The following is a 26,261-nucleotide window of genomic DNA, read 5'->3' on the forward strand; positions in this document are numbered from 1 at the left end:
CTTAAAATGATAATTAGTATCTATCTAAAATCATCAGCAAACATTATCTGTAATGGGGATAAGCTAGAAGCCTTCCAATAAGATCAAGGGTGAAGCAAAGATGCCCATTTTCACATCTATTATTCAATATTGTACTAGAAATGTTAGCTATAGCAATAAGAGAAGAAAAAAGAATAGAAGGAATTAGAATAGACAATGAGGAAACAAAACCATCATTCTTTGCAGATGATATGATGGCATACTTAAAGAATCCTAGAGAATCAATTAAAAAACTACTTGAAATAATTAACAACTTTAGGAAAGTTGCAGGATATAAAACAAGCTCACATTAATCATCAGTGTTTCTATACATTACTAACAAAGCCTAGTAGCAAGAGACAGAGAAATTTCATCTAAAATAGTTGTAAAGAATATAAAATACTTGGGAGTCTACCTGCCAAAATAAACCTGGGAACTATATGAACACTATTATAAATTTTTTTCACACAAAAAAGTTAGATTTAAACAAATGGGAAAATGTCAATTGCTCATGGGGAGACTGAGCCAATATAATAAAAAATGACAATTCTGTCTAAACTAGTATAGACCATACCAATCAAACTACTAAAAAATTATTTGATAGAGCTAGAAAAAAATAAGAAAATTCTGGAAGAACAAAAAGGCAAGAATATCAATGTAATTAATGGAAAAAAATGCAAAGGAAGGGGGCATAGCAATACTAGATCTTAAACTATATTATAAAGCAGTAATCATCAAAATTATCTGGTACTGCTTATAAGCAAATTAGGATAGCATGGAAGAGCTTATCTGTTAGATCTATGGATAAGGGAAAATTAGGACCAAAAAAAGTGTAGAGAGCATTACAAAATGTAAAGTAATTTTGATTATACAGAATTAAAAAGTTTTTGCACAAACAAAACCAACGTAACCAAAATTACAAGAAAAACTGAAAACTGGGGTGGGGGGGATTTGTAACAAGTATCTCTGATAAAGGCCTCATTTATCAAATATATGGAGAACTGATTATAAAAATACAAGTCATTTCCCAACTGATAAATGGTCAACGGATATGAACAGGAAATTTTCAGAAAAAGAAATCAAAGCTATTTATAATCATGAAAAAATGCTCTAAATCACTATTGATTAGAGAAATGCAAATTTAAAAAATCTCTGAGCTACCACTTCACATCTGTCAGGTTGGATAATATGACAGAAAAGAAAATGTCACGGGCACCTGCGTCCCTGACAGTGTTTATTTTCCGGCAAGTATGAGAGAGATAGAGATACGTGGGCCAGGTGGGTAACAGGTTCAGAACCAGTTCCGTTTATTGATCTGAGGGCTGGGGTTTTTATATCCCATTCATGGGAACAGAACCCAGAGTGGAAAAAGACAAGTATCAACAATAATTTTTCTCATGGGAACGGTAAGTGGGGGGAGTCCTCCCGGAGTCATCTCCTTGCTTTCTGGTTATCTTTCAAGGCCCTTCTGTTCTCAAGGGAAAGGCAGTGCAGGGGAGGGGTTGGAGAGCCTACGTTCTGACTTAGGTGGCTCTTAGATTTTAGAACAGGCTGGAAGTAAAACCTGGCCTGGCCTAAATCCTCAAACCCATCAGTGCAAGCCCTCAACAAGAAAAATGATGAATGTTGGAGGGGATGTGGGAAAACAGACACTAGCTCATTGTTGGTAGAGTCATGAACTGATGCAACTATTCGGGACAGCAATTTGGAACTATGCCAAAAGGACAATCAAGGGGAGGCTAGGTGGTGCAGTGGATAGAGCACTAGCCCTGAAGTCAGGAGGATCTGAGTTCAAATCCCGGCCTCAGACCAAACACTTGACACTTACTAGCTGCATGACCCTGGGCAAGTCACTTAACCACAATTGCCTAAAAGAAAAGAAAAATAAAGGGCAATCAAACTGTGCATACCCTTTGATCCACCAATATCACTACGAGATCTATATCCCAAAGGCATAAAAAAGGGAAAAGGACCCGTTTGTATAAAAATATTTATAGCAGCTTGCTTTTCTTTTTAAGTAAATAAGTTCAACCTGTAGCGTTCAAAAGCTATTCTGCTTGTATTTTTTTCTGCAAAAAAAAAAGGGGGGGGCAGCTAGGTAGTGCGGTGGATAGAGCACTGGCCCCGGAGTCAGGAGGACCTGAGTTCAAATCTGGCCTCAGACATGACACTTACTAGCTGTGTGACCTTGGGCAAGTCATCTAAAACCATTGCCTAACCAAAAAAAAAAAAGCTGCAATGATTTTCTTTCTTCTTTGGTTGCCCTATCCTGTTCCTTGAACACTCTTCCACCTCCTCAGTAGAAAAAGAAAAACCAAGCCCTTGTATAGTCAAACAAAACAATTGCCTACTTTGACTATTTTCAAAAATGTATTTTATTTCATACCTTGAGTTCATCACCTCTTTGTCAAGAAGTGATAGGCATCCTTTATTACCAGTTCCCTGGAAATATGGTAGGTCTTTGCATTCATTGATCAGAGTCCTTAATTCTTTCAAAGTTTGCTCTATAATGTCATTGTAAAAATTGTTCTTATGGTTCTACTTACTTCACTTTGCATCAGTACATACAGGTTTATCCAGATTTCTCTCAAGTTACTCATTTCATCATTTCTTACTGTGTAATATTCCATTATGAAAACAGATAATTTGTATAGCCATTCCCCAATAGATGTGCATCTCTTCCTCCCATTTTCTGTGCTACTGAAAAAAAGTTGCTATAAATAATCTCATACAGATGGGTCTTTTTCTTTCTTGACTTGCCCGGTGTAGAGGTAAAGGGGTATACACAATATAGTAACTTTAGGGGCATAGTTCCAAATTGCTTTCCAGAATGGGTGGACCAATTTATAGCTCCACCACCATTTGTGTGCCTTTTTTCTTGCAGCCCTTCCAACATTTGGGATTAAATAACATTCAATTATACTCTTAAGAAGCTGAGAAATGTGCAATAAAGTTTTTAAGACATTTACTTCAAACTGATTTAAAATACACTATTTTGTATCCTAGAAGGGGGTTTTAATTATCTGCGAAATTCTTTTCATGTTAATGCACTGATATAATAGATAAAAAAATTTGAAAAGATTCACTTAAAAACAAGCTATTTTTTTTTTAGAAAGAGGTTTTAGTTATCAAGAGTTATCTGGAAAGTTCTATGCATTTTAATGCACTGGTGTATGGTATTTGGGGCAAAGATGTCAGAACACGTCAGTTGAAAGCATTGTCAATGTGACTATATGAATGCAGCAATATAATAGTACCTCGACCTTCATGATATCTCCTCTTCTCTGGCTTTTTAACTAATATTTTCCTCCACAGCATTTCCTTATTTGTACAGTGATTTCATTTATTTGGTGAGAGATTCCAACCTCTCCTAGCCAAGTCCCACAGGTTTCTCCAGCTTCGGCACCAGAGGGGATTTTGGCTCTATAGAACAATGACCTTCCAAAGACAGGAGCTAAACAGTAACCTAACTTCAGCAGAGAAAGCCTAATTCACACTTGTCTTCAGGGCATCACCTCTCTATCTGGCACTTCATTTAAAATGTCACAGAGCAATGAAAAACATGAGAAAAGGACAATGTCATAGTCTTTTTATTCAAAGTTTTCATGACAATACGTAGAAATATAATTATCCAAAATAACAATGTAAAAACTAACTAGCTACCCCCTCAGGAACAAAGAAAGATTACTCCAGTGTGATGACCCTAAATACAGGCTGAATGTAAAGTATCCAAACTTTTACAGTTTTAATATTTTGCCCTTTTAAACCTCAAGTTCTCCTTAAGCCAGCTTCCATTTTTCTCCCATTTCCTTATATCTCAAGTTTCACGCACAATTTGCTCTGGTTCCAGTTTTGGTAAAATGCCACTAATGTTTCACTGGGGCATGGAAGTGTCCTTGTATTCTCAAAGGCTATACCAACAGAATGCAAATACTGGTCAGATTCATCCTAAGCTGGTAAGGCTCAAGACATGGAATCAGACTAAGTCCCATCCGAAGCTCGGCCTAGGTAAATCTGGTAAGGGTACCAGGGGGTGAATATTTCTGGACACAGCAACTCACTAGACTAGTCTGCTACAGACAGGAGGAATTATGGTCTATGCCAGTGGACTCGAGTGCTCACACAAATTAGAGGTATTAGGTAAAATGTCACTGGTAAAGCTACAAATGAAAGTAAAAAATGCATACTACCATAGCAGGAAAAGCACTGCATTAGAAGCCAAGAAGGGCTGGGTTTGAATCTTGACTCTGTTACTAGTTGTGTGATCTTGGGCAAATCACACATTGGGGTCTCTGTTTCCTCATCTGTAAACACGAGGAGGTTGGATTAGAAAATCTCCTTCTAGTCCTAAAGTTCTATGATATGTGCTACTTAAAAAAAAAAAGCAATAGGAAGGAATTTTGTCATAGGATTTTTGTCATTTATAGGGAAAATTTTAATTCTCTAGATTTAGGACATCTCTTTGCCTTAGTTAGTTATGATGGGCAAATCATTCATACCCATTTTCCTGTACAGGGGTAGGGTGGTAAATCAAAGCTAACATAAATCAACTTTTATCTGGCTAACAGGAGTGAGAAGAGTGTCTAACATCTATTGAATTCACAAGATATCAGGTGTGAGAAAAATCACTTATGTTAAATGAATAACACAAGTAACTACTATTAATAAAGAACTTTAAAAGTTATTTTCCCAGAAAAATATCTACAAAGTCCTGAAACCACAAATTCTTTAATGTTCTATTATAAATTACCAAAATATTTTTCTGTGTAAGAAATATTTACATGAATGCATATCTATGTGTTCTGAAACATATACATTATCAACACAGTGTCGACCTTAAGTATACACAGTAGGCACTTGATAAATTTAACTGGAATTGAATCAACTCTTAACTAAGTTTTCTTTGGCAAAAGAGTCTTCAAAAATTAAGAAAGAACAAACTGAATTTTATCATCAGGCAAAGTAAAAAGCATGACCTAATTAAGACAAATAATTTTGAAAGGGAAAAGTACAAATGTGTAACTCATTCTTAAGTTCCTAGAATATAGGTAGTAAGTCTGATTCCTTCCAAGACCCCTCAGATTCCACTGCAATTTCCCATTGGATCTGAGGGGTAAATTCCATGTATCACTGGCAGATTCTGGAGAAGCTGGATCAGGGGAAGGGTTGTTTGTAGGAAAATAACTGTAATATAGGTCTAATGACTTAGCTATATTGGGTCTTACTTGCCTAGTTTAAAAAGAACTATCCTATATACTTGCCTTCACACTACAAGAAAAGTAATTCAAATTAACCTAAAGAGTGGCTACGATTAAGCACTTAAGTTTTAAGTATGTATTTTTAATGACTGTCTGGGAGAAAAAGGAAATGTGTGGTGTTCTCTGTGAAGCCTAAATCTAATAAAATATAACTCAGTGTGCTCAGATAAAAGTCCTCAAAATCAGTTCATCTCACAAATGGATCAGAATCTTTGGATAACTACCATGGCACACTTTGGGGAACAAGACAAGACTGGATAAGGAACCTCTGGGGAAATGGGCTGTTGTAGGTAATCTGGTATAAGCAAGATACGCGGCCTCCAAAGAGCTTATGGGTATGAGAAAAGGGGAATAAGGCAACAGAAACTCATCCAATTTAGGAAAACTTCTTAACTCTACTTTTCAACAATGTTCTTTAGTAAGTAATTTCCTCCTCTTTGGACCATAAGCTCCTTGAAGGTGGGGGCCATATTTTATTTCACCTTTGTATCCCCCAGGGCCTACTCTGGTGCCTTGAACACTTAGTAAAAAAAATGCCCAATTCTTGGGTTCAAATCCCCTCTCTGTTGATTGCCATTTGTATGACTCATGACAAGTCACTTAGCTTCCCTGGGTCAATTTCCTGATCTGTAGAATGGGTATTTGGCTAAATGACTTCCGAGTTCCCCTGTTTCTCTGGACTGATGTTAGGTACTTCATGTTTACTTAACTGAAGATGGATTATATCTGTGTAATTAGCTTCATATTTTGCAGCTAACCAATCTCCTTCCTCCAGTTATTTTGTTTGTTGTCAGCTAAGTTGCAAAGACAAAGCCAGGCCTGGAATCAAGAAAACCTGAGTTCAAATCCAGCTTCAGACACTTATTAGCTGTGTGACCCTGGGCAAGTTACTTAACCTCTGTCTCAGTGTACTTATCTGTAAAATGGGGATGATAATAGTAGCATCTACCTCCCAGGGTTGTGAGGATCAAATGGGATAATAATTGCATAGCACTTAGCACAGTACCTGGTGCATAGAAAGCACTATATAAATGTTAGTTACAATAATAATTATTACTAATACCCTCAGTAGAACACAGAAGATCCTTGAGAACAGGGATGGTTTTTTCCCCTATCTTTGTACCCTCAGTACATAGCACAATGCCTTGTACAGAGAAAGCACTTAAAACATGTCTGTTGAATTGAACTGAAATGAATTATCAGGCCACTTACTTAACGTGATCATTTTCATGACCCCAGCAGGTCAAGAGGGATTTCTGCTACACAGGCCTAGAAGCAGACAGAGGACTCTGCCATCCAGGCCTCTGCTCACTAACTCAATCTAATTGTTTTCCAGTTATGAGTGACTGGACACCTGCATCAGTTCTGTGAGCAGGACCCAGCCAGAGGCTGGGCACTTTGAAAACATAAAATGGCTAGCTGCAAGCGGAGGGGCTGATTATTATTTTATGAATAAGAATGCTGGACAGTGCTATGCTTGGTGACTCTGGTGGAAGACATGGTCATGGCAGAATTAGATGCAACAGATTCCTGTAAATCTAAATTTTGCAGGGGAGTTAGTGTCCCAGCTCCAGAAACTATAGTCTTTGAGGCTTGCAGATTCGAGGCAGGTGTGAGCACTCTTTCTGTTACTGTCATATTCTGTCCTGCTGCTAAACTGGGGGCATTCTGAATGGGCTGCAGGCTTGAGCTTGGGGCCAGCAACCTCTCTCTCTCCCTCACAACAACATAGTGTGAATTGGGCAGATCCTGAATGCTTCCTACACTACTAGCTATGCCGCCATTAGGCTGGATCGTGTGTTCAGTGACCACTACATTGCTTTTATTAGTGTGCTGCTGGACAAACTGCTGATCTACCAAACTAGAGGCAGGAGCATATACCCTCTCTGTGACCATGAGGCTCTGAGGTTGATTGGCATTGAGGATCAGAGTACTTGGTGGTAAAGTGCAGCCAGTGGAATAGGAGGTTTCTGTTACGACGATGTTACTAGTAGGCAATGGATCGGGGAGGGGTCTTACCACCTTCAGCCCTTGCCTGTTCGATAAAGATCTTTCAGAGATTAATTCCTCAGTCAGGGTCTCTGAAGTTGCCTTGTTTACTGGCTTTGGAGCCTGGAAGCTGGTGCCAGAGGACGAGGAGTGGGACTTTTCTGCCTGAAGAGTACTCTGCTCAGAAACTGAATGTGAAGCTGTATTCACACTAGCTGGGGTGGGAAGTTTGGGCCTGAGGCCAGTTTCACTATCTGTCTCTATTTTTTGGCCTGTACAAATTTCTGCTAGCGTCTTGAACTTGATTCCCAAATCATCCAGGTAACGGTCATCCCAGTCTGCCTCAATGAAGCTGCAACAGCCAATAGAACCGTGAAGAGACTGTGTTTCTTCCTGAGAATATACTAGAAGACAGTCTTTCCCTGTTTGAATTTCATCACTGTCAGCATAGGAAGCAGCTTTCTAAAAAGGAAATGAGAATCAAAACATACATAGCTTAATAATAATGTCATTTTCAAATAACCATGTGTATCAGAATTTAGAATCAAGAAAAAAAACTTTAAGTGATTTCCCAAAATCTTGGGTAGTTTAGAAAAACAAATTCTTTTTTCCTATTTCCTCTATTTCCTTAATTTTATCAAACAAGATAATATATGTAAAGTGCTTAGCACACACACTGCCTGGCACATAGCAGGCTTATTCCCTTCCCTCTCCCTTTCCAACTGTGAACATATCCTTACCAATCTAATACTCTTTAAGTAATAGTAAGGGGGAAACATTGAAAAGAAAAGTGAGGTAGGAACAGAACTGGCATAATTTATAACCATTTGGCCATGGAAGAGTAGAATTAAATTTGTAGAAGGAACTAGAGAAGCATCTTTTGATCTTCTTGCTCCTTCCCCAAACCAAAGCATTACAGTCAGACATTGTTCTCAAGAACACCAAACTCTCGAAAGGAACCCGTCTTCATCCCTGCCTCTTACTCCCAACTACCAAGAGGGAGCATTTGGGGGAAAATACCAAAAAAGACCCCTCAACCCATAAACTACCTCCTTGTGGCATTAGAACATAATTTTCATTAATTAAAAAGAAAAAAATGTAATAGTAGTTGGCCTCCTTTTAATTTCCTTTAAATTTCTCCTGAATAATTTTAATTATTTGACACATACTATTATATTAATTATAAAATCAAATATTTCAGTTTGGAACAATGCAACATGTAAAGGGTCAAGACCTGTTTTTGCTCATTATTTCTAAACCGGCTTTAAAAAAAATTGAATTTGCAAGTGTCTATTTGCTTTTAAGTTTGTGATTATTCTTATAAACTTGCCACATTCATGTACACATGATCCCCAAACAGATCCTTACCTCACTGAAGTAGCTTCTCAGAAATTCTTCATTCAGTGCAACAGTGGTCGTCCTGGATCCGGCAGTCCCCACGGCTCCAGCTGCCCCCAGGGTTGCAGCACCACTCACGGCTCCAGAAACCCCCATCGTTGCAGCACCACTCACGGCTCCAGCTGCTCCCCCAGTTCTTTTAATCCCACCAGTCAGAAGGCTTCTGCGCTCTTCCCATACTCCGTCTGCTGCAGTCACAGTATGATGGCCAGAGCTACTTTCCTTCCTGGTTGTTTCACAGCCTGTCATGACTCCTGCTCTACTTCCTCCTCCGGCAGATGCTCCAAAATTTCCCCCATGATCTGTTGTCAGGAGAGGTGTCACAACCTATGAAAGCAAAAAGTTATACTGGAGATCTAGGAGGGGTGGAAGATCAGTATGTGGTTTTTAGACCCCGGGACTCACAAGAATATGGGCAGAATGAGTGGGTTACAGTGTTTGAAAGGAACAGGACATTTCCTTGCTGAGGAGGGTGGGGCTTCATTTGGACTGATTCTCTTTCTCTTCATTATGTTCTTGGAAGAGTCTCCTGGAGCCTTTGAGGACCAACCCAATGCAAGTGCTATCTGTAATGGCCCTTCATAAGTCTGGAATGTTAGGCTAATGCTCTACAATATAACTGAAATTCAAAAAGAAAATAATTTTATAGCATCTACTAGACATGCCTTGTCTTCAGGCGGTGCCCCTTCACTGTTCCACGGATGCAGCATCTCTACAGTACCAGGTATGGCCGTGAAACCTTTGGCTCCTCCTCCTGCTCCTCCACAGTGGCACAGAAGCAGTAAGAGGGGTACAACTGGAAAGGAGAAAAAATTAAGTAGAGCATAACTTAGTTTCCATATGCTAATAATATTGGGCATTCAATTCAGGCTTAGAAATAAGTTTGGCATTTACTTCTCACTCTGCCCTATAACTAGATCATAGCTTGAGAGCTGGGGAGGATATCTAGTCCAATCCCTTCATTTTACAATGAGGAAACTGAGGCCCAGACATGAAATGACTTCCTTAAGGTTACATATGTGGTAAGTGGTACACTCAATATTTGAACCTATCTCCCTAACTCCAAATCCAATAGTCTTTCAACTGACTCACACTACTCCTATTTCTGATGCCCTACACCTCATGCCTAAGTTTTTCCTCTTCATCTTGTCCCTCCTTATACTAAGTTTGTTTTGTTGTGAGCTCAAGCAAAGACTAGGAACTCTTGGCCAGCCTACAGCACTCCTGAGCGCTGTCCACATCAGATCAAATAGTACTTGGGAAATAAGTTTAACAAAATAAATAAAAACTCAATAGAACATGGTGTTAATATGTGGTTTTCTAAGTCAATAGGGCTCACGAGATCTTTATGCATGGTTTAATGGCTTCCATTTCTATTTGAGTTTTGACACCACCACTCTTGGATGCATAATGAGAGTATCTTAAAGAGTATCTTCAGTTCCATGGAGATTGTCTAAGGTGGCTGTATGTTTTAAAGGAGTGGAGTGACATTTATTCTAGAGCCATCACAGAATATTTCTGTCTCTTCACTATTTTCAAGATGGTATTCATCAACATGGGCAGCTGGGTGGTATAGTACATAGAGCATGGGGCCTGGAGTCAGGAAGATTCTTCTCCCTGAGTTCAAATCTGGCCTTAAATACTTCCAAGCTGTGTGACTCTGGGCAAGCCTTTTAACTCTGTTTGCCTCAGTTTCCTCATCTGTAAAATGAACTGGGGAAGGAAATGGCAAATCATTCCAGTATATTTGCCAGGAAAATCTCAAATGAGGTAATGAAGAGTTGGACATGACTGAAAAACAACTAAACAACAAATTCTTTAACAAGGCACTCCTATTTTCAGGCTCTAGCTTGGGGTTTCTTAACCATTTTTGTTTCTAAGGCCCTCCCCTTTTAGAAGTCTGGTCAAACCTATGGACTTTTTCTCAAAATAATTTTTAATTCGTAAAATAAAGCACATAGAGTACAAATGAAATCAGTTACACTGAAATACTTTATCAAAATAGATTAAAAAACCAAATTCACGGACCCCAACTTAAGAACTCCTGCTCTAGCACAAAACATTTGAATACAATCAATGTACTAATATCTAAATAATCACAATCAATTTCAAGGCTTATTGCTAAGTCTTAGAGCTTGACAGGCAGATCCCTAATATGGGCAAACTTCTCTTAAAAAAAAGAATATTCAAAACATAAGAAGAAATCTTCTGAGTCTAAAAAATAAACAAAAACAACAAATCAAACTACGATCTTGCTACGATGTTTCATTAGAGAGCAAAATTTGGTGTAAGATAGGTCTTGTCTTAGACTACATCCAAATTCAGAAGCACCAAAAGAATCTCACTATAAGGCATTTTCATATCTTAGGTGGTTTCAGGTCATAGATTTCCCTCTTGTTTTTAAGAAAGAAAGATGACCTCTTTCTATTTCACAGAGGCGGAAATCCATGTCATGAGAATTACTGACTGGATGAGATTTAAACAAGCCTGAAGTTGTGACAAAAACAGAGATGAGTATTTCTGAATCCTTTAGTCCAAGAAGGCCGCCCTAGCACTGGCTCATTCATCATGCCTTTCTTTTTTCAAAAGGTAGAAACATTTATTCAATGATGGCAGGCAGCCAATTCTGCATTAATCTATTTTGCTGACTTTATGTGAATTTACCATCTTTCATAATTCTTTTTTAATGTAGAAAAGCTGGCAAAAACAATGTGCGCACGCGCGCGCGCGCGTGTGTGTGTGTGTGTGTGTGTGGATACACACACATATCTGTAAGGCCATCATAAGCAGTGAAAAGACTGGGATCAAAATACGGTAATGTCTTGGTATAACAGAAGGCAGGCACCCAGGATGTTGTCGGTTGACCCAGTGCTCAAACTATGATTACCTGTCAAGGTTCTTAAAATACTGAGAAGTCAATAATGAGAGGCTGTTTTAATACTTACGTAGCAACAGAAGAAGTGCGAAAATCATGAGCCAAATTGCACCAGCCCCCAGCCCCACATAGGGGTCGGCCAGTGCTTGAACGCAGCCACTACCACTCACACAGCTGCAAACTGTCAACGTAAGCATCTGCTTTTCAGGACAGCTTAATCCTTGATTATCACTCACTGACAGGTGGACTTCACTTCTGCCCACTTGCAATTTTCTTGGTATCAACCATGCACTTGTATCTGGGGTGTACAAAGGAGAGAAAGAGGAAAAAGAAAGATCATGTTTAATAATGGGCATTTTTTCCAGTCACTAAAAAACATTCTACTCCATTCACACATTTAAAAATTTTTATTTCTGCCCTTACTTAATGAGTTTCTACATATAAATCATAAAGTTTAGTACAGAAGGCTCAAAACTGCATTAGAGCCAAAAATGACTTATTGGGGCAAAATGACATTTCCATTATTTTTTTCTGTTTTTCACAACATTATTTTTTTCTGTTTTTCTGGAATGTCACAAGTCCGATGTTTCTTTCCCTACTACGTCACCATACCTCTCATGATGCCGCCTCCTCTATCATGCTTTCCCTGATTACACAACTAGAAATTACCACTCCCTCTTCTGAATGCTTTCTTTCATGCTTAAAGCAATTATCTTTAACTGCTTTCAAGTACACTTGGTACTTGGTTACTGGTACTTGACATCAGGACAGATTTAAATTGCACCTTTCACACTTATGAGCCATGTATTTTGGGCAGTCATTTATCCTTTCTGAGTTTCCGATTCTTAATCTGTAAAATTAGAAAAATGATACTTGTAGCACCTGCCTCTCACAGGTTTGTTTTTTTGGTGAAGATCAAATGTTATAATCCACAAAAAGATCTTTTTAAACTTAAATGTTAGTCATTATTATTGTGTACGTGCTTTTAGACTTTTAAGTTAAATAATAATTTATACATTCCCTATGGCACCTATAGCATCTTCCACATTGTAGATAGTATCCGTGTATTTTACTACAATATAAATGTTATTATTCTTTGACCACAAAATTACCATGAGATTTTGGCATACATTCGACCTTTACTTCACATTATTACCATATGCTTGAGATGGGTTTCAACACAGGAGTTAGGGCAAATTGAGTTCCCTACCTGACCACTGATTATATTTAAGAAAAAGTGAAGCTTCCCTCCTACCTCCCTAAAACCTTTCCAAAGATAATCACAACAGCTTTTTGGTCTCTAGAGTGGGTGGTTTCTGAGTTTTGGTATCTATATTCCAAGTCTCAACTGAGTCACAGGTAACTCAATAGGGACCTTAAGAAGATTGCAATCATCAGGATTTGAGAGCTCCCTACCCTTCCCACTACTACTAACAACAGCTAGCATTTAAGAGCTTAGCACTTTAAGGTTTGCAAAGTGTTTTACAAATATTTTCTCATTTTATCTGCAAAACAACCCTGGGATGTATTACTTTCTGTAGCTACCCTTCCCACTACTAATTATGGTTAGCATTTATAGAAGTGCTTTAAGGTTTGCAAAGCAGTTTACAACAATTATCTCACTTTATTCTCATAACAGCCCTGGGACATAGGTAACTACTCTCTATAGCTACAAAAGAGAAATTATTCCTTTGTCTGAAAGGCTATATCCAAATACATTTATGGAGCTACAGTTTCATTTCAGTGTGCAGATGTCTAATATTTAGGTAAATATGAAAAAGATGAGTCTACTTTGCAGATGAAAAAGAGAGCTGTAATTATCAAAATGAAATGGGGCTTCCTGATTATGTTTACCTTCTTGGTGTCCAAAGTACCAATTCTCTGCCATTCCAGGCGGTTCATCAATGACAGTAAAGCTGAAAGGTGAACTATTTGGATAACCATCTAAGTCCTTAGCAGTAACATTCACATATTCTGAATCATCACAGATAGTTTGTATTGGATTTACGAGTTCTGGACAGTTATCATTAAAATCTTTTACCACGATTTCAACGGTACCAGTGGCTGTCTTTCTAGGAACATCTGAAAAAAAAGAAGCATGCACTGGTTAAAAATCTTGAAAGAAGTCTGCATTATGAATTTTCTTCACGATCAGGTATGAGGAAAAGAATCTCATAATCACATCTTTTTTTCACGTATTACACACACACACACACACACACACACACCCTCATATTCAGATGACATAAGATTTTTATCATGCTCTAAGTCAGAGATGGAGAACTTGTGGCTGAGACCACATGTGGCCATTCTAGGTCCTGGGGTGTAGCCTTTTGACTAAGTCCAAGTTTTACAGAACAAATCCTTTTATTAAGGGGATTTGTTCCGTGAAGTTTGGACTCAGTCAAGGAGCTGCACTTGAGGACCTGTGGCCTTGAGGCCACAGGTTCCCCACCCCTGCTCTAAGTGAATAGAAATGCCAATATTATATACACTTGGAAGATTATCTGCCCTCTTACACAAAATCAGAAAGCAGGTTTGAATATTAGGGAAAAAAACATAACAGCATAACTATTTAAAACCTTACCTTTAGTTATAGCCAAGATCTTTGCAAAGTAAGTGCCATTAATGACATATTTAGATTCATAATCAGGAATTTTAGCAAGTTTGATTTCAGATGTGACTGAATCCACTGTGATCCAGTTGTCGATATCTTCTCCTTTGACATACCTGTTCAGAAATCACAAATAAAAATGATTAGGTTGTGAACAAATTGACCATTCTCTTCTTATAGAAAATATGGAAGAGCCAAATTTAAACTTGATGTCAAGAAAAACTTCCTAATGATTACATACAGGCATCCATAAATAGAATGGACTGTCTTCCTTTAAATCTCAGTTTCTCATCTTTACAGGAGATTTTCCCCAAGCCCTTTTAGCACAGACCTTGGAACACAGTAGATGTTTAATAAATATTTATTGATTGTTTGAACAAAGAAGGGATAGGCTCCCCTCTGGTGGAAGTCTTCAAAAACAAACTGGATGGCCACTTGTCAGGTTTGTGTCTATTTCTTCTAGGTATAGATTGAACTACATGGCTGCTGGGGTCCCTTCTAACTCTCAAACGTTGAGATTCTTTCACTTCCAATTCTAGGTTTCCAATATCTGTTTCTTATGCAACGTGCATATACACACACACACACACATACACACACCCTTGCTAAGGGAAACAGTAACTGATTACAATTTCTCTTGGAATGAAGGAGACATGGTGCCCAGACCTAGCAAGGTCACAATCCCATGATACAATAACTTGGTATGAACACATCCAGAGTACTGTGTTCACCTCTGTGCACCCCATTTTAGGAAGGTCATTGACAAACTGGAATACATCCTGAGCAAGGCAACTGGTACAAGGAGAAGCCTGGAGACCATGTTATAAAGGGCAGATGGAAAGTACTCAGGACCACCTAAGCAGCTATATCCTGCTTGGCACCAGAGGGCAGAGCTAAGTGAAATGAGTAGAAGCTGCAGAGGGTCAGATTTATGGTCAATACTGAGAGAAACAGTCTAACAATTAGCACTGTTTCAGGTTAGAGCTTAGCACAGTGCCTGGCACAGAGTGGGCACTTAACAAATATTTATTGATTGACTGAAGGTGGAATGGACTGCCTCAGGAGACAGTGGAGTGTTTTTCCCATCCTTAAAGGTGTTAAACCAGGGTAAGTTGAACTACTTTTCAGAAATGTGAGAGAAAGCATTCTTATATGAGTATTAGTTGGAATCAGTCCTCTCTGAAGCCTCTTCAAACTCAGGGATTCCATGAAACTTTTGGAAAGAGGAGGCCCTCTCTGAGAAATACAAAGAGTGAGGCTCGGAGACTGATGGGGTCTCCAAATTCCACCATAATTTTAATGAAAGTTAGAAAAACTTATAAAGAGAAAAATCTTAACAAATATCTTACATTACTTGGGCTACTTGTCCAGTGTCCTCATCGTAGGCTTGAAAACTTCCAATAGTTTTACCTATTTCTGACCTCTCCATATGTTCACTGGTTTGGAGTACGATTTTTTTGCCTTTAAAATAAATACCCTCCACAACATTTATCACTTTGACCTTGATAGGAATGGGTTTTGCTACAAACTTATTTCTAATTGATTTGTGAAATGGTGCTTTGTTGGTGACAATCATCTTCAAGTCAAGAGTCTTCATTACTTCATAATCCACTTCCTAAGAAAGAAAAAAAATGAATGCACATCAAGAAAAGGACAACACGCCCTACCATCAACACCCAAAGCTGACATTCTTATTAAACTACTTCCTGAAATCAAAATCCACAACAATTAATTTTTTAATAATTTAATTTATATGCTATGTCAGTATTAAATTTTTCACCCATTTTAACCCACCACCCCATCCCCATAAACCAATCTTCCACAACACATACCAATCACCACATCTACACCTTCACCCAAATAATAACTAACACCCACATTTATGTAATGTTAAACATATCATATTTATTATGTATAATGCACCATATTCATGCTGTATTAAATACATTATACTTATATAGTACTAAATACATTATATTCATATAGAACTAAATACATTATATTCATATAGTACTAAATACATTACATTCATATAGTACTAATACATTATACTCATATAGTACTAAATACATTACATTCATATAGTACTAAATACATTAAATCTATGCCCATAGATATAATATCTATTATTTAACACATTTTATCTATATAGTACATTCATTTATTTACCTCTAGCATATAATCATATACAATATACTCAAATAATACTAAAAACATAATACTCAAAAGATACTAGATACATTATATTAATGTAACTAAGACATATTATGTATGTTATAAAGATATATATATGTATATAGTACATTCATTTATTTACCAGAAGCATATAAGAATGTATATTAAACTCAAATTATACTTAAAACATTGAATCTAACAGTACTAAAAAATTTTAAACCAAATGCATATCTAGAATTACATATAAATCATCTTTTACATAAGACACATAACTCATATTTTACATAATACATTAATTGTTGGCGTACATAGACATATCATCAATGAAGAATGAATCTAAACTCTTATATAACTAGCATATCCAATCCAAAGGGAATACCTTATTCCTCACCTCACGAGAGATCACCATCCCGCCCTCCGAAGGCTGGCAATCCTTCAGAGCAGGCCCATAAATTGCGGACGTACCTAGGAATTCTTTGACTGGCTACTGGTTATTACTTCAGGTCCATAATACCCTATTCAGCTAATCTATCCTTTTCGTCAAGGCACATGTGATGATTTGAGTGCTAATCAGACCATAACGCGGCATAACTGAACTGTTTGGCATTAGGTAGGATTTTTATTTGGGGTGGTTTATCAACAGGGCCGGAGCCTGGAAGATCGCCAATGTAATAGTTGACTGACATTCAATGATTGTATTTCATTTATTGTGAATGAGGAAGTTATATGAATGAATTGAAGACATAATTATTAACTCAAATGATAATATGGGATATATTTATTGTTTTGATAAGATTTAAATAATATTAGTTCAATTATTTAAGAGGCAATTAAATCAATGATCTTAAGACACATATATATGTGTATATATATATATATATATATATATATATATATATATATATCCTTAATATACTATTATTATACTATACCCCCCCCCCGGCAGAAGTTACACGCAAAGATTAAATGCATAATAATTTATAATAATTTAATAAAGGTATCATAAAGGTATCATAAAGGTATCATAAAAGGTATCATTAAAGGTATCATAAAAACACAGAACCACTACACCAATAATATGAAAACTCAGGCACTAATCAAATTATATGAATTTTCATAATTAAAAATTTTTATTTTTATGTTCAACTTCGATAAAACTTTAATACTGACATAGCATATAAATTCAACTTTCGGAAGAAAAAATCTATTTATCCCTGTTAATGTAGCTTATTTACAAAGCAAAGCATTGAAAATGCTCAGATGGACCCTAATAAGTCCCATAAACACAAAGGTTTGATCCTAGCCTTACTGTTAGTTTTAATTAAACCTACACATGCAAGTTTCCGCAACCCAGTGAGAATGCCCTCAAAATTTAACACACAATTTAGCAGGAGCGGGTATCAGGTTCACCACAGAGTAGCCCATGACGCCTTGTCCAACCACACCCCCACGGGACACAGCAGTGATTAACATTAAGCTATAAACGAAAGTTTGACTAAATTATAATTATCTAGGGCCGGTAAATTTCGTGCCAGCCACCGCGGCCATACGATTGACCCAAATAACAGTCGGCGTAAAGCGTGTACAATCCAACAACCAAAATAAGGCTAAAACTCAATCATGCTGTAATACGCTATAGCTAACATTAAAAACCAAAGTGGCCTTAATACTGACCAAAACACGACAGCTAAGACTCAAACTGGGATTAGATACCCCATTATGCTTTAGCCGTAAACTTAGATAGTTTAATAACGAAACTATTCGCCAGAGAACTACTAGCCAGCGCTTAAAACTCAAAGGACTTGACGGTGTCCTAAGCCCATCTAGAGGAGCCTGTCCTATAACCGATGAACCCCGATACACCCCACCTCTTCTTGCCAATACAGCCTATATACCGCCATCGTCAGCCTACCCCAATAGGGACCAAAAGTAAGCAAAATCATCAACCATAAAAACGTTAGGTCAAGGTGTAGCATATGAAGAGGAAAGTGATGGGCTACATTTTCTAACATAGAAAATTACGGACTATCTTATGAAACCTAAGATATACGAAGGAGGATTTAGCAGTAAATTAAGAATAGAGAGCTTAATTGAAACAGGCAATAGGACGCGTACACACCGCCCGTCACTCTCTTCAACATAAACAAACCAAATAACTAATAAAATAAATAAATAAAGAAGAAAAGTCGTAACATGGTAAGTGTACCGGAAGGTGCACTTGGATCATCAAAATGTAGCTTAAACAAAAGCATTTAGCCTACACCTAAAAGACTTCAGCTTACCCTGACCATTTTGAGCCAATATAAGCCCATCCACTAACTAATACAACTATATTAAATTTCTACCAAAACATTCAATTCATCCTAGTATAGGAGATAGAACAGATAAAAAGGCGCATTAATGATAGTACCGCAAGGGAAACCTGAAAGATAAGATTATAAGCACCACAAAGCAAAGATTCAACCTTCTACCTTTTGCATAATGGTTTAGCTAGTCAACTCGGACAAAAAGAACTATGCCCGTCCTCCCGAAATCAAGTGAGCTACTACAAGACAGCAACTAGAGCCAACTCGTCTATGTAGCAAAATAGTGAGAAGATCTTATAGTAGAGGTGAAAAGCCTATCGAACTTGAGGATAGCTGGTTATCCAAAACACGAATATAAGTTCAACTTTAAATTTAACCAAAGTAATCATAAACATAATTTAAATTTAAAAGCTAATCTAAAGGGGGACAACTCTTTAGATCCAGTAAACAAACTTCCATAGAGGATAATGAACCATATACAACTCATAGTTGGCTTAAAAGCAGCCACCAATTAAGAAAGCGTTAAAGCTCAAATACACAATATCATTTTAATCCCTAAAATATAATCAAAATCCCTATCTCTAAATTGGATAATTCTATAAATATATAGAAGCTATAATGCTAAAATTAGTAACAAGAAACATTTCTCCCTGCACAAGCCTACATTAGAAACGGAATAACCACTAACAATTAACAAACTAATAAACATAACTAAACGACTAGAAAGCTATTAACCATATTGTCAACCCAACACAGGAGTGCAACCCAAGGGAAAGATTAAAAGGAATAAAAGGAACTCGGCAAGTACATATAACCCCGCCTGTTTACCAAAAACATCACCTCTAGCATAACAAATATTAGAGGCAACGCCTGCCCAGTGAGTTAAACTTTAACGGCCGCGGTATACTGACCGTGCAAAGGTAGCATAATCACCTGTCCTCTAAATAGGGACTTGTATGAATGGCATCACGAGGGCTGTCTCCTATTCCCAATCAGTGAAATTGACCTTCCCGTGCAGAGGCGGGAATAATACTACAAGACGAGAAGACCCTGTGGAGCTTAAGATTAATAACTTAACCCAATCTTAATACCCTAATGGCATAACAACACTATATACTAAGTTATAATCTTTGGTTGGGGTGACCTCGGAGAACAAAATAACCTCCGAATGACTAAACCCAGATTAACATACCTAAGTATGACAACATCAGTAATTGACCCATATTTTGATCAACGGAACAAGTTACCCCAGGGATAACAGCGCAATCCTATTAAAGAGACCATATCGACAATCAGGGTTTACGACCTCGATGTTGGATCAGGACATCCAAATGGTGCAGCCGCTATTAATGGTTCGTTTGTTCAACGATTAAAGTCCTACGTGATCTGAGTTCAGACCGGAGCAATCCAGGTCGGTTTCTATCTGTATATTCATTACTCCCAGTACGAAAGGACAAGAGAAATAAGGCTAATATTAACAGACAAGCCTCAGAGATAAGGTATGAAACCATCTCAATACCATAACTCAATAATATTCTCTAGAGACAGAGCTATTAAGGTGGCAGAGCAGGTAATTGCATAAAACTTAAACCTTTATAACCAGAGGTTCAACTCCTCTCCTTAATACATGCTTACTATATTCTACTCTACACCTTCCCCATCCTACTAGCAGTTGCTTTCCTAACATTAGTAGAACGGAAAGTCCTAGGATATACAACTTCGAAAAGGCCCAAACATCGTCGGACCATATGGCCTACTACAACCAGTAGCAGACGCTGTAAAACTATTTACAAAAGAACCCTCACGGCCTGCAACATCATCAACCCTAATATTCATCACTGCCCCCATAGCCCTGACCTTAGCCCTAACAATCTGAGTACCCCTTCCTATACCCCATGCCCTCATTGACTTAAACCTAGGAGTACTATTCATCCTCACCCTATCCGGGCTATCAGTATATCCAATCTTATGATCTGGATGAGCATCAAACTCAAAATACGCCCTAATCGGAGCCCTACGAGCAGTAGCACAAACAATCTCATACGAAGTCACACTAGCCATAATCCTCCTATCAATCACGTTAATCAATGGATCATATACCCTAAAAAACTAGCCATTACACAAGAAAACATATGACTACTAGTATCAACATGACCTTTAGCCATAATATGATTCATCTCAACACTAGCCGAAACAAATCGAACCCCATTCGACTTAACTGAGAGAATCAGAACTAGTATCAGGTTTCAACGTAGAATACTCAGCCGGCCCATTCGCCATATTTTCCTAGCTGAATACACTAATATTCTAGCCATAAATGCCATAACCACAATCTTATTCCTAGGTTCACAATCAACCACAACTTTACCCACATCAACACACTTTCATTTACACTTAAAACATAATACTAACATTTCTATTCTTATGAATCCGAGCATCTTGCCCCGATTCCGATATGATCAACTAATACACCTACTATGAAAAAACTTCTTACCCCTAACATTAGCCTTCTGCCTATGATATATTCCATCCCAATCGCCCTATCATGCATCCCCCCAAAATTTAAGAAATATGTCTGACAAAAGAATTATCTTGATAGGATAAATAATAGGGGTTTAAATCCCCTTATTTCTAGAACAGCAGGAATCGAACCCACATCAAAGAATCAAAATTCCCAGTGCTTCCTTTACACCATATTCTAGTAAGGTCAGCTAATCAAGCTATCGGGCCCATACCCCGAAAATGTTGGTAACACCCCTCCCATACTAATGTCCCCATATATACTATTATTAACTACCAGTCTACTACTAGGAACTACACTCACACTAGCAAGCAATCACTGACTTACAGCATGAATGGACTAGAAATTAATACACTAGCAATAATTCCCCTAATAACATATCCAAACCACTCACGATCCACCGAATCTGCCATCAAATACTTCCTAACACAAGCCACTGCATCAATAATAATAATATTTGCCATCATCCAAAATGCCTGAGCAACAAACCAATGAACCCTAACCCAAATATCCAACAATACAGCCTCAATCCTAATAACACTAACCCTTGCTATCAAACTAGGACTAGCACCCTTCCACTTCTGAGTACCCGAAGTAACACAAGGAATTCCACTCTTATCCGGCATAATCTTATTAACCTGACAAAAAGTAGCCCCTGTATCAATCATATATCAAATCTCACCATCACTAAACATAAAAATCTTAACTACCCTAGCCATTCTATCCACACTAACAGGAGGATGAGGAGGACTAAACCAAACACACCTACAAAAAATCCTAGCATACTCATCCATTTCTCACATAGGATGAACAATCATCATTATACCCATTAACCAAACTTAGCCTTACTAAACCTATTTATCTATATTATCACAACAACAACTATTTCCTAACTCTAAACTTAGCACAAGTAACTAAAATCAAATCACTAGCCAATCTATGAAACAAATCCACCCAATAACCATAATATCATAATTACCCTAATATCACTAGGAAGCCTTCCACCACTAACAGGATTTATACCAAAATGACTCATCTTACAAGAACTTGTAAATAATAACATCGCAACAGCTACACTAATAGCAATATCAACATTACTTAACCTATTCTTCTATATACGAATCATTATATCAACCCTAACAATATTCCCAACAACCAAAACTCAAAATTACAATGAATATATGCACAAACAAAAAAAACCACAATAATTCCACACTCACAGTCATCTTCCATACTTCTGCCCCTAACACCACTATGCCTAACTCTATTCCAAATAAGAACTACAAGTCTTTACCTTGCATCATCCAAACGCAAATAGGACACTTTAATTAAGCTAAATTCTCAATACAAGCTTCGGTAGCCACTTGACTACTTCCCTGAACTTGCAATTCAACGTAATTTATACTACAAAGCCAACATAAAGGTTTAGGCTCAAACCAGACCAAAGGCCTTCAAAGCCTTAAGCAGGTGTCTAAGCACCTAACCTTTATCACATTCTACTAACCTCACGCCTTTATAGGGAAGAGAAAAGGCGTGAGGCCCCAGGGATCTCCCTATAGCTTATCCACTAAATTGGAGGGTGTTTATCCCACTAACTCTTAGTTAACAACTAAGTCCCAAATATTGGCTTCAACTTAATTTTTGCTTTTATCAAAATCCTCAAGACCTGGACCTAATAGGAAGAGCCATTATTTTCAACTTAAATTTGCAATCAACATTTTCCAACCTTTTAAAACTTGGAATACCTACCTTAATAAGAGTCACAATTCCTTCATTTGTTTTAGTATCTGTTTCTACACGAAAATAACCCCCTTCATTTCCTGAAAGGAATGTGAAATTTGCCAGCCAATTATCCGAGCCTACTTCATCCAAGTCGGTTACTTTTATACGCATGACTTCCACGTTTGCTTGGTTTTCTTCAATTGTTCCCTCATACTACAATAGATGGACACATTGCTTTGAGTTAATTATTCTTCATTCAGTCCAACAACATAAGCTGAAATTATTTTGCTATAGTTAGATTGCACTGGCACACAAACACATACATGATGCCTAGTATAAATACTCACCGTCTCAAATTCAGCCACAGGTATGTTGTCATTGACATCTAAAATTTTAATTTGTACTGTGGCTTGATTCACTGGCTTGTCTGTTTTTTGTCCATTTCCATCAGTTGCTGCAACAGTCAGACTGTAGTGGCTTTGTTTCTGTTTTTAGGAGTGAAAAATAACCATCAACTAAAGTAATTTACTTTACACAAATCTGAGTTTCTGGTATAATGGAAAGAACAAAGGATTTAAAAGAATCGGGAGATGTGGGTTTGGGCTCTGGGTTCTGTCAATTACTAGCTGTGTTTTGGACAAGTCACTTAACCTCCTTGGGCCTCAGTTTCCATATCTGAAAAAATGAGAGGACTGGATTAAATAACCTTCTCCTCCTTTCTAACTCGACAGGCTTATTATCATCTGTTTTTGATTGTTTTCATAAAAAAGCACCACTGTATCGTTGTGCTGATCTTGGCCTCTGACACTTAGTATCTGTGTGATCTTGGGTGAGTCACTTAACTTCAGTTTCCTCATTTGTTAAATAGGGATAATTACAGTATCTACCTCCCTGGATTATCATGAAGACCAAATGAGGTAATATTTGTAAAAAGTGCTTTGCAAACCTTAAAGTGCTTTATAAACAAATGCTTAGCTATTAATACACTGTTTGTTGGTGAAGCAATAAACTGGTCCAACCATGGTATAAAATAATTTGGAATTATGTGAAGAAAGCGACAATGATGTCTAACCTTTGATCTTGTGATCCCCACTGGTAGGCATGAAGAGGTCTGTGATAAAAAAGGCTTCCCCCAACCCCCAATTATAGAGCAGCACTTTTTGAGGTAGCAAAGGAGTAAAGACAAAGGTACTCATCACGAAGAATGACTGCATAAAATTTGGTGCAAGAATGTTGTAAACTACGACTATACCGTATGAAATTATGAATATGATAAATATATGCTAGCACGGAAAGACTTGTGTGAACTATAATGCAAAGAAGAGTAAGAAGAACTGGGGTGAACAATATATAAAATGACCACACAATGTAAATGGAAATAATGACAACACAACAACAGAAACTGAATGCAATTAAATCACCACTGCAATGGTTGGCTCCAAGGCGATATGAGAAGGTACTTTCCCGGTCCTTCTTTTTACAGGGAGGGAACTATGAGTGTGGAATACTATACAAAGCTGGACTCTGATGATGTGCTGCATAGTCTTGATGCCTCTTAAGCAGGTGGAGGAACACTGGGGAATATAGTTAATGTAAAAACAAAAAAAAAAATTAAAAAGATAAAAGCCAAGTGTTGTGGTATACACTTGGACTCTCTGCTACTGGGAAGGTGCTTGAACTCAGGAATTCTGGGGTGCAGTGTACTAGGCGAACTGGGCATCCATTCTAAGTCCAGCAGCAACATGTGAGCTCCTGAGAGTGAGGGGCCACTAGGTTGCCTACAAAGGGAGTGAACTAGTCCAGATCAGACAGGGAGCAGGTCCAAGCTGTTATGCTGATTGGTAGCCAGACTGGGGCTGTGAATGTTCACTGTATTTCCAGGGTGAGATGAGATAAACTGACCAAGCCTTAAAAAAACAAGTAATACCAAAAAAAAGATAAAGGGTAAAAAAAGTAATTCAGCAAAACTAACCATATCAACATATCAACCATGTCTGATTTTATATCCATTATTCCACATCCATCATGTCCCACCTCTTCAATGAAGAGAAGGGGATGTATCTTTTCAACTCTTTTTCCAGCACCAAGCCTGGGAATTATAATTATAAAACATTCAGTCTGTCTATTCTGTGTTTTCCATTTATACTGTTGTAGTAATCATGTACATTGTTTTCTTATTTCTTTTTATTTCATTTTTATCAGTTCATGTAAATCTTCCTATGAGACTTTGAATTTTTTTCTGCTTGTTTCTTATGGCACAGTGTTCATGTATACAGTGTTTTAGTCATTTCCCAATCAATGGACATACACTTGGTTTCCAAGTCTTTGCTACCACAAAAAGCGCTGCTATGAATATTTTAGTGTAAATGGGACCTTTCTTTCAGTCTTTAACTTCTTCAGGATAAATGCTTAGCAATGGAATCTCTGAGTCAAAACGTAAGGAATTTTAAGTCATCTTTTACATATTATCCCAAATTGCTTTCTAAACTGTCTAGAGCAATTCATATATCCTCCAATGGCACATTAGTGTGCATTTTCTTACTTAGTAACCTCAATGGTTCCCATAGGTTTAATTATCATCTTTATGCAGATGATTCCCAGATCTGTTTATCCAGCCCTTATCTCTCTCATGAGCTCCAGCCTCACATCACTAAATGCCTTTTGGACATCTGGAACTGGGTGTCTCACAGGCACCTCAAACTCATTATGCATAAGAGAGTTCATTGGCTGTAACCAGCCCAGCAGTGACTCAACCAAGTAACAAGGATCTAGAGATGCCAGCCCAGAATTCCACACTGTTGGCTTTGGATTTGAACTTTGTGGGATTAATGCTACATAAGAACTGAGCTAAATTATGAGCCTAATTTTTCTCTTTGTCCAGAGGATGAGGTGGCATAGGGTGGATTATGGGAGCAGCTAGGTGGCACAGTGGATAGAACCCGGGCCTGAAGTCTGAAAGATTCATCTTTGTGAGTTCATATCTAGCTTCAGACACTTACTAGCTGTGTGACCCTGCGCAAGTCACTTAAGCCTATGTGCCTCAGTCTCCTCAACTGTAAAATAAGCTGGAGAAGGAGATGGCAAACCACTCCAGTATCTTTGCCAAGAAAACCCAAAATGGGGTCATGAAGAGGTGGACACGACTGAAACAACTGAATAACAACAAGAAGAAAGAGTGGATTATGTTCCCAAGATGTTGGGGAAAACGTTTTAATGTTTTTTTTCTTACTGTATCTTTGAAGCAAAAAGCCCTTTGTAAAAGTAGCTAAGTGGAACTGGAGTGCTAGTAACTAGATCCCTAAAATTGTGGGGCGCATAGTCAGTGGGGCCTTAAGCCAACTGCAGAGAAGAGTGACTTCCCAACACCTTCAGGGTTCAACTTTCA

General features: G+C 37.7%; 1 protein-coding gene and 1 non-coding gene across 2 annotated transcripts in view; one reads left to right on the forward strand and one right to left on the reverse strand.

Moving 5' to 3' along the window:
* Positions 1-3,590: 3,590 nt before the first annotated feature.
* Positions 3,591-26,261, reverse strand: part of DSG2 (desmoglein 2) — a 48,571-nt gene continuing 25,900 nt past the window's right edge. Inside the window, exons 7-15 of the mRNA XM_020992558.2 lie at positions 23,224-23,361; positions 22,904-23,089; positions 15,502-15,767; positions 14,126-14,268; positions 13,393-13,620; positions 11,609-11,836; positions 9,329-9,459; positions 8,634-8,990; positions 3,591-7,727 (exon numbers count right to left, since the gene is read on the reverse strand). Of these exons, the coding sequence (XP_020848217.1) occupies positions 6,723-7,727; positions 8,634-8,990; positions 9,329-9,459; positions 11,609-11,836; positions 13,393-13,620; positions 14,126-14,268; positions 15,502-15,767; positions 22,904-23,089; positions 23,224-23,361 (2,682 nt within the window). The 3' untranslated portion in view covers positions 3,591-6,722. The remainder of the gene's footprint in view (positions 7,728-8,633; positions 8,991-9,328; positions 9,460-11,608; positions 11,837-13,392; positions 13,621-14,125; positions 14,269-15,501; positions 15,768-22,903; positions 23,090-23,223; positions 23,362-26,261) is intronic.
* On the forward strand, positions 17,614-18,556 carry LOC144457367 (18S ribosomal RNA). The gene has a single exon (XR_013486672.1). It is a non-coding gene; the product is annotated as an 18S ribosomal RNA (ribosomal RNA).

This window comes from Phascolarctos cinereus, unplaced genomic scaffold (genome assembly GCF_003287225.1).
Source record: "Phascolarctos cinereus isolate Bilbo 61053 unplaced genomic scaffold, phaCin_HiC Scaffold_4;HRSCAF=312, whole genome shotgun sequence".
NCBI lineage: Eukaryota > Metazoa > Chordata > Mammalia > Diprotodontia > Phascolarctidae > Phascolarctos > Phascolarctos cinereus.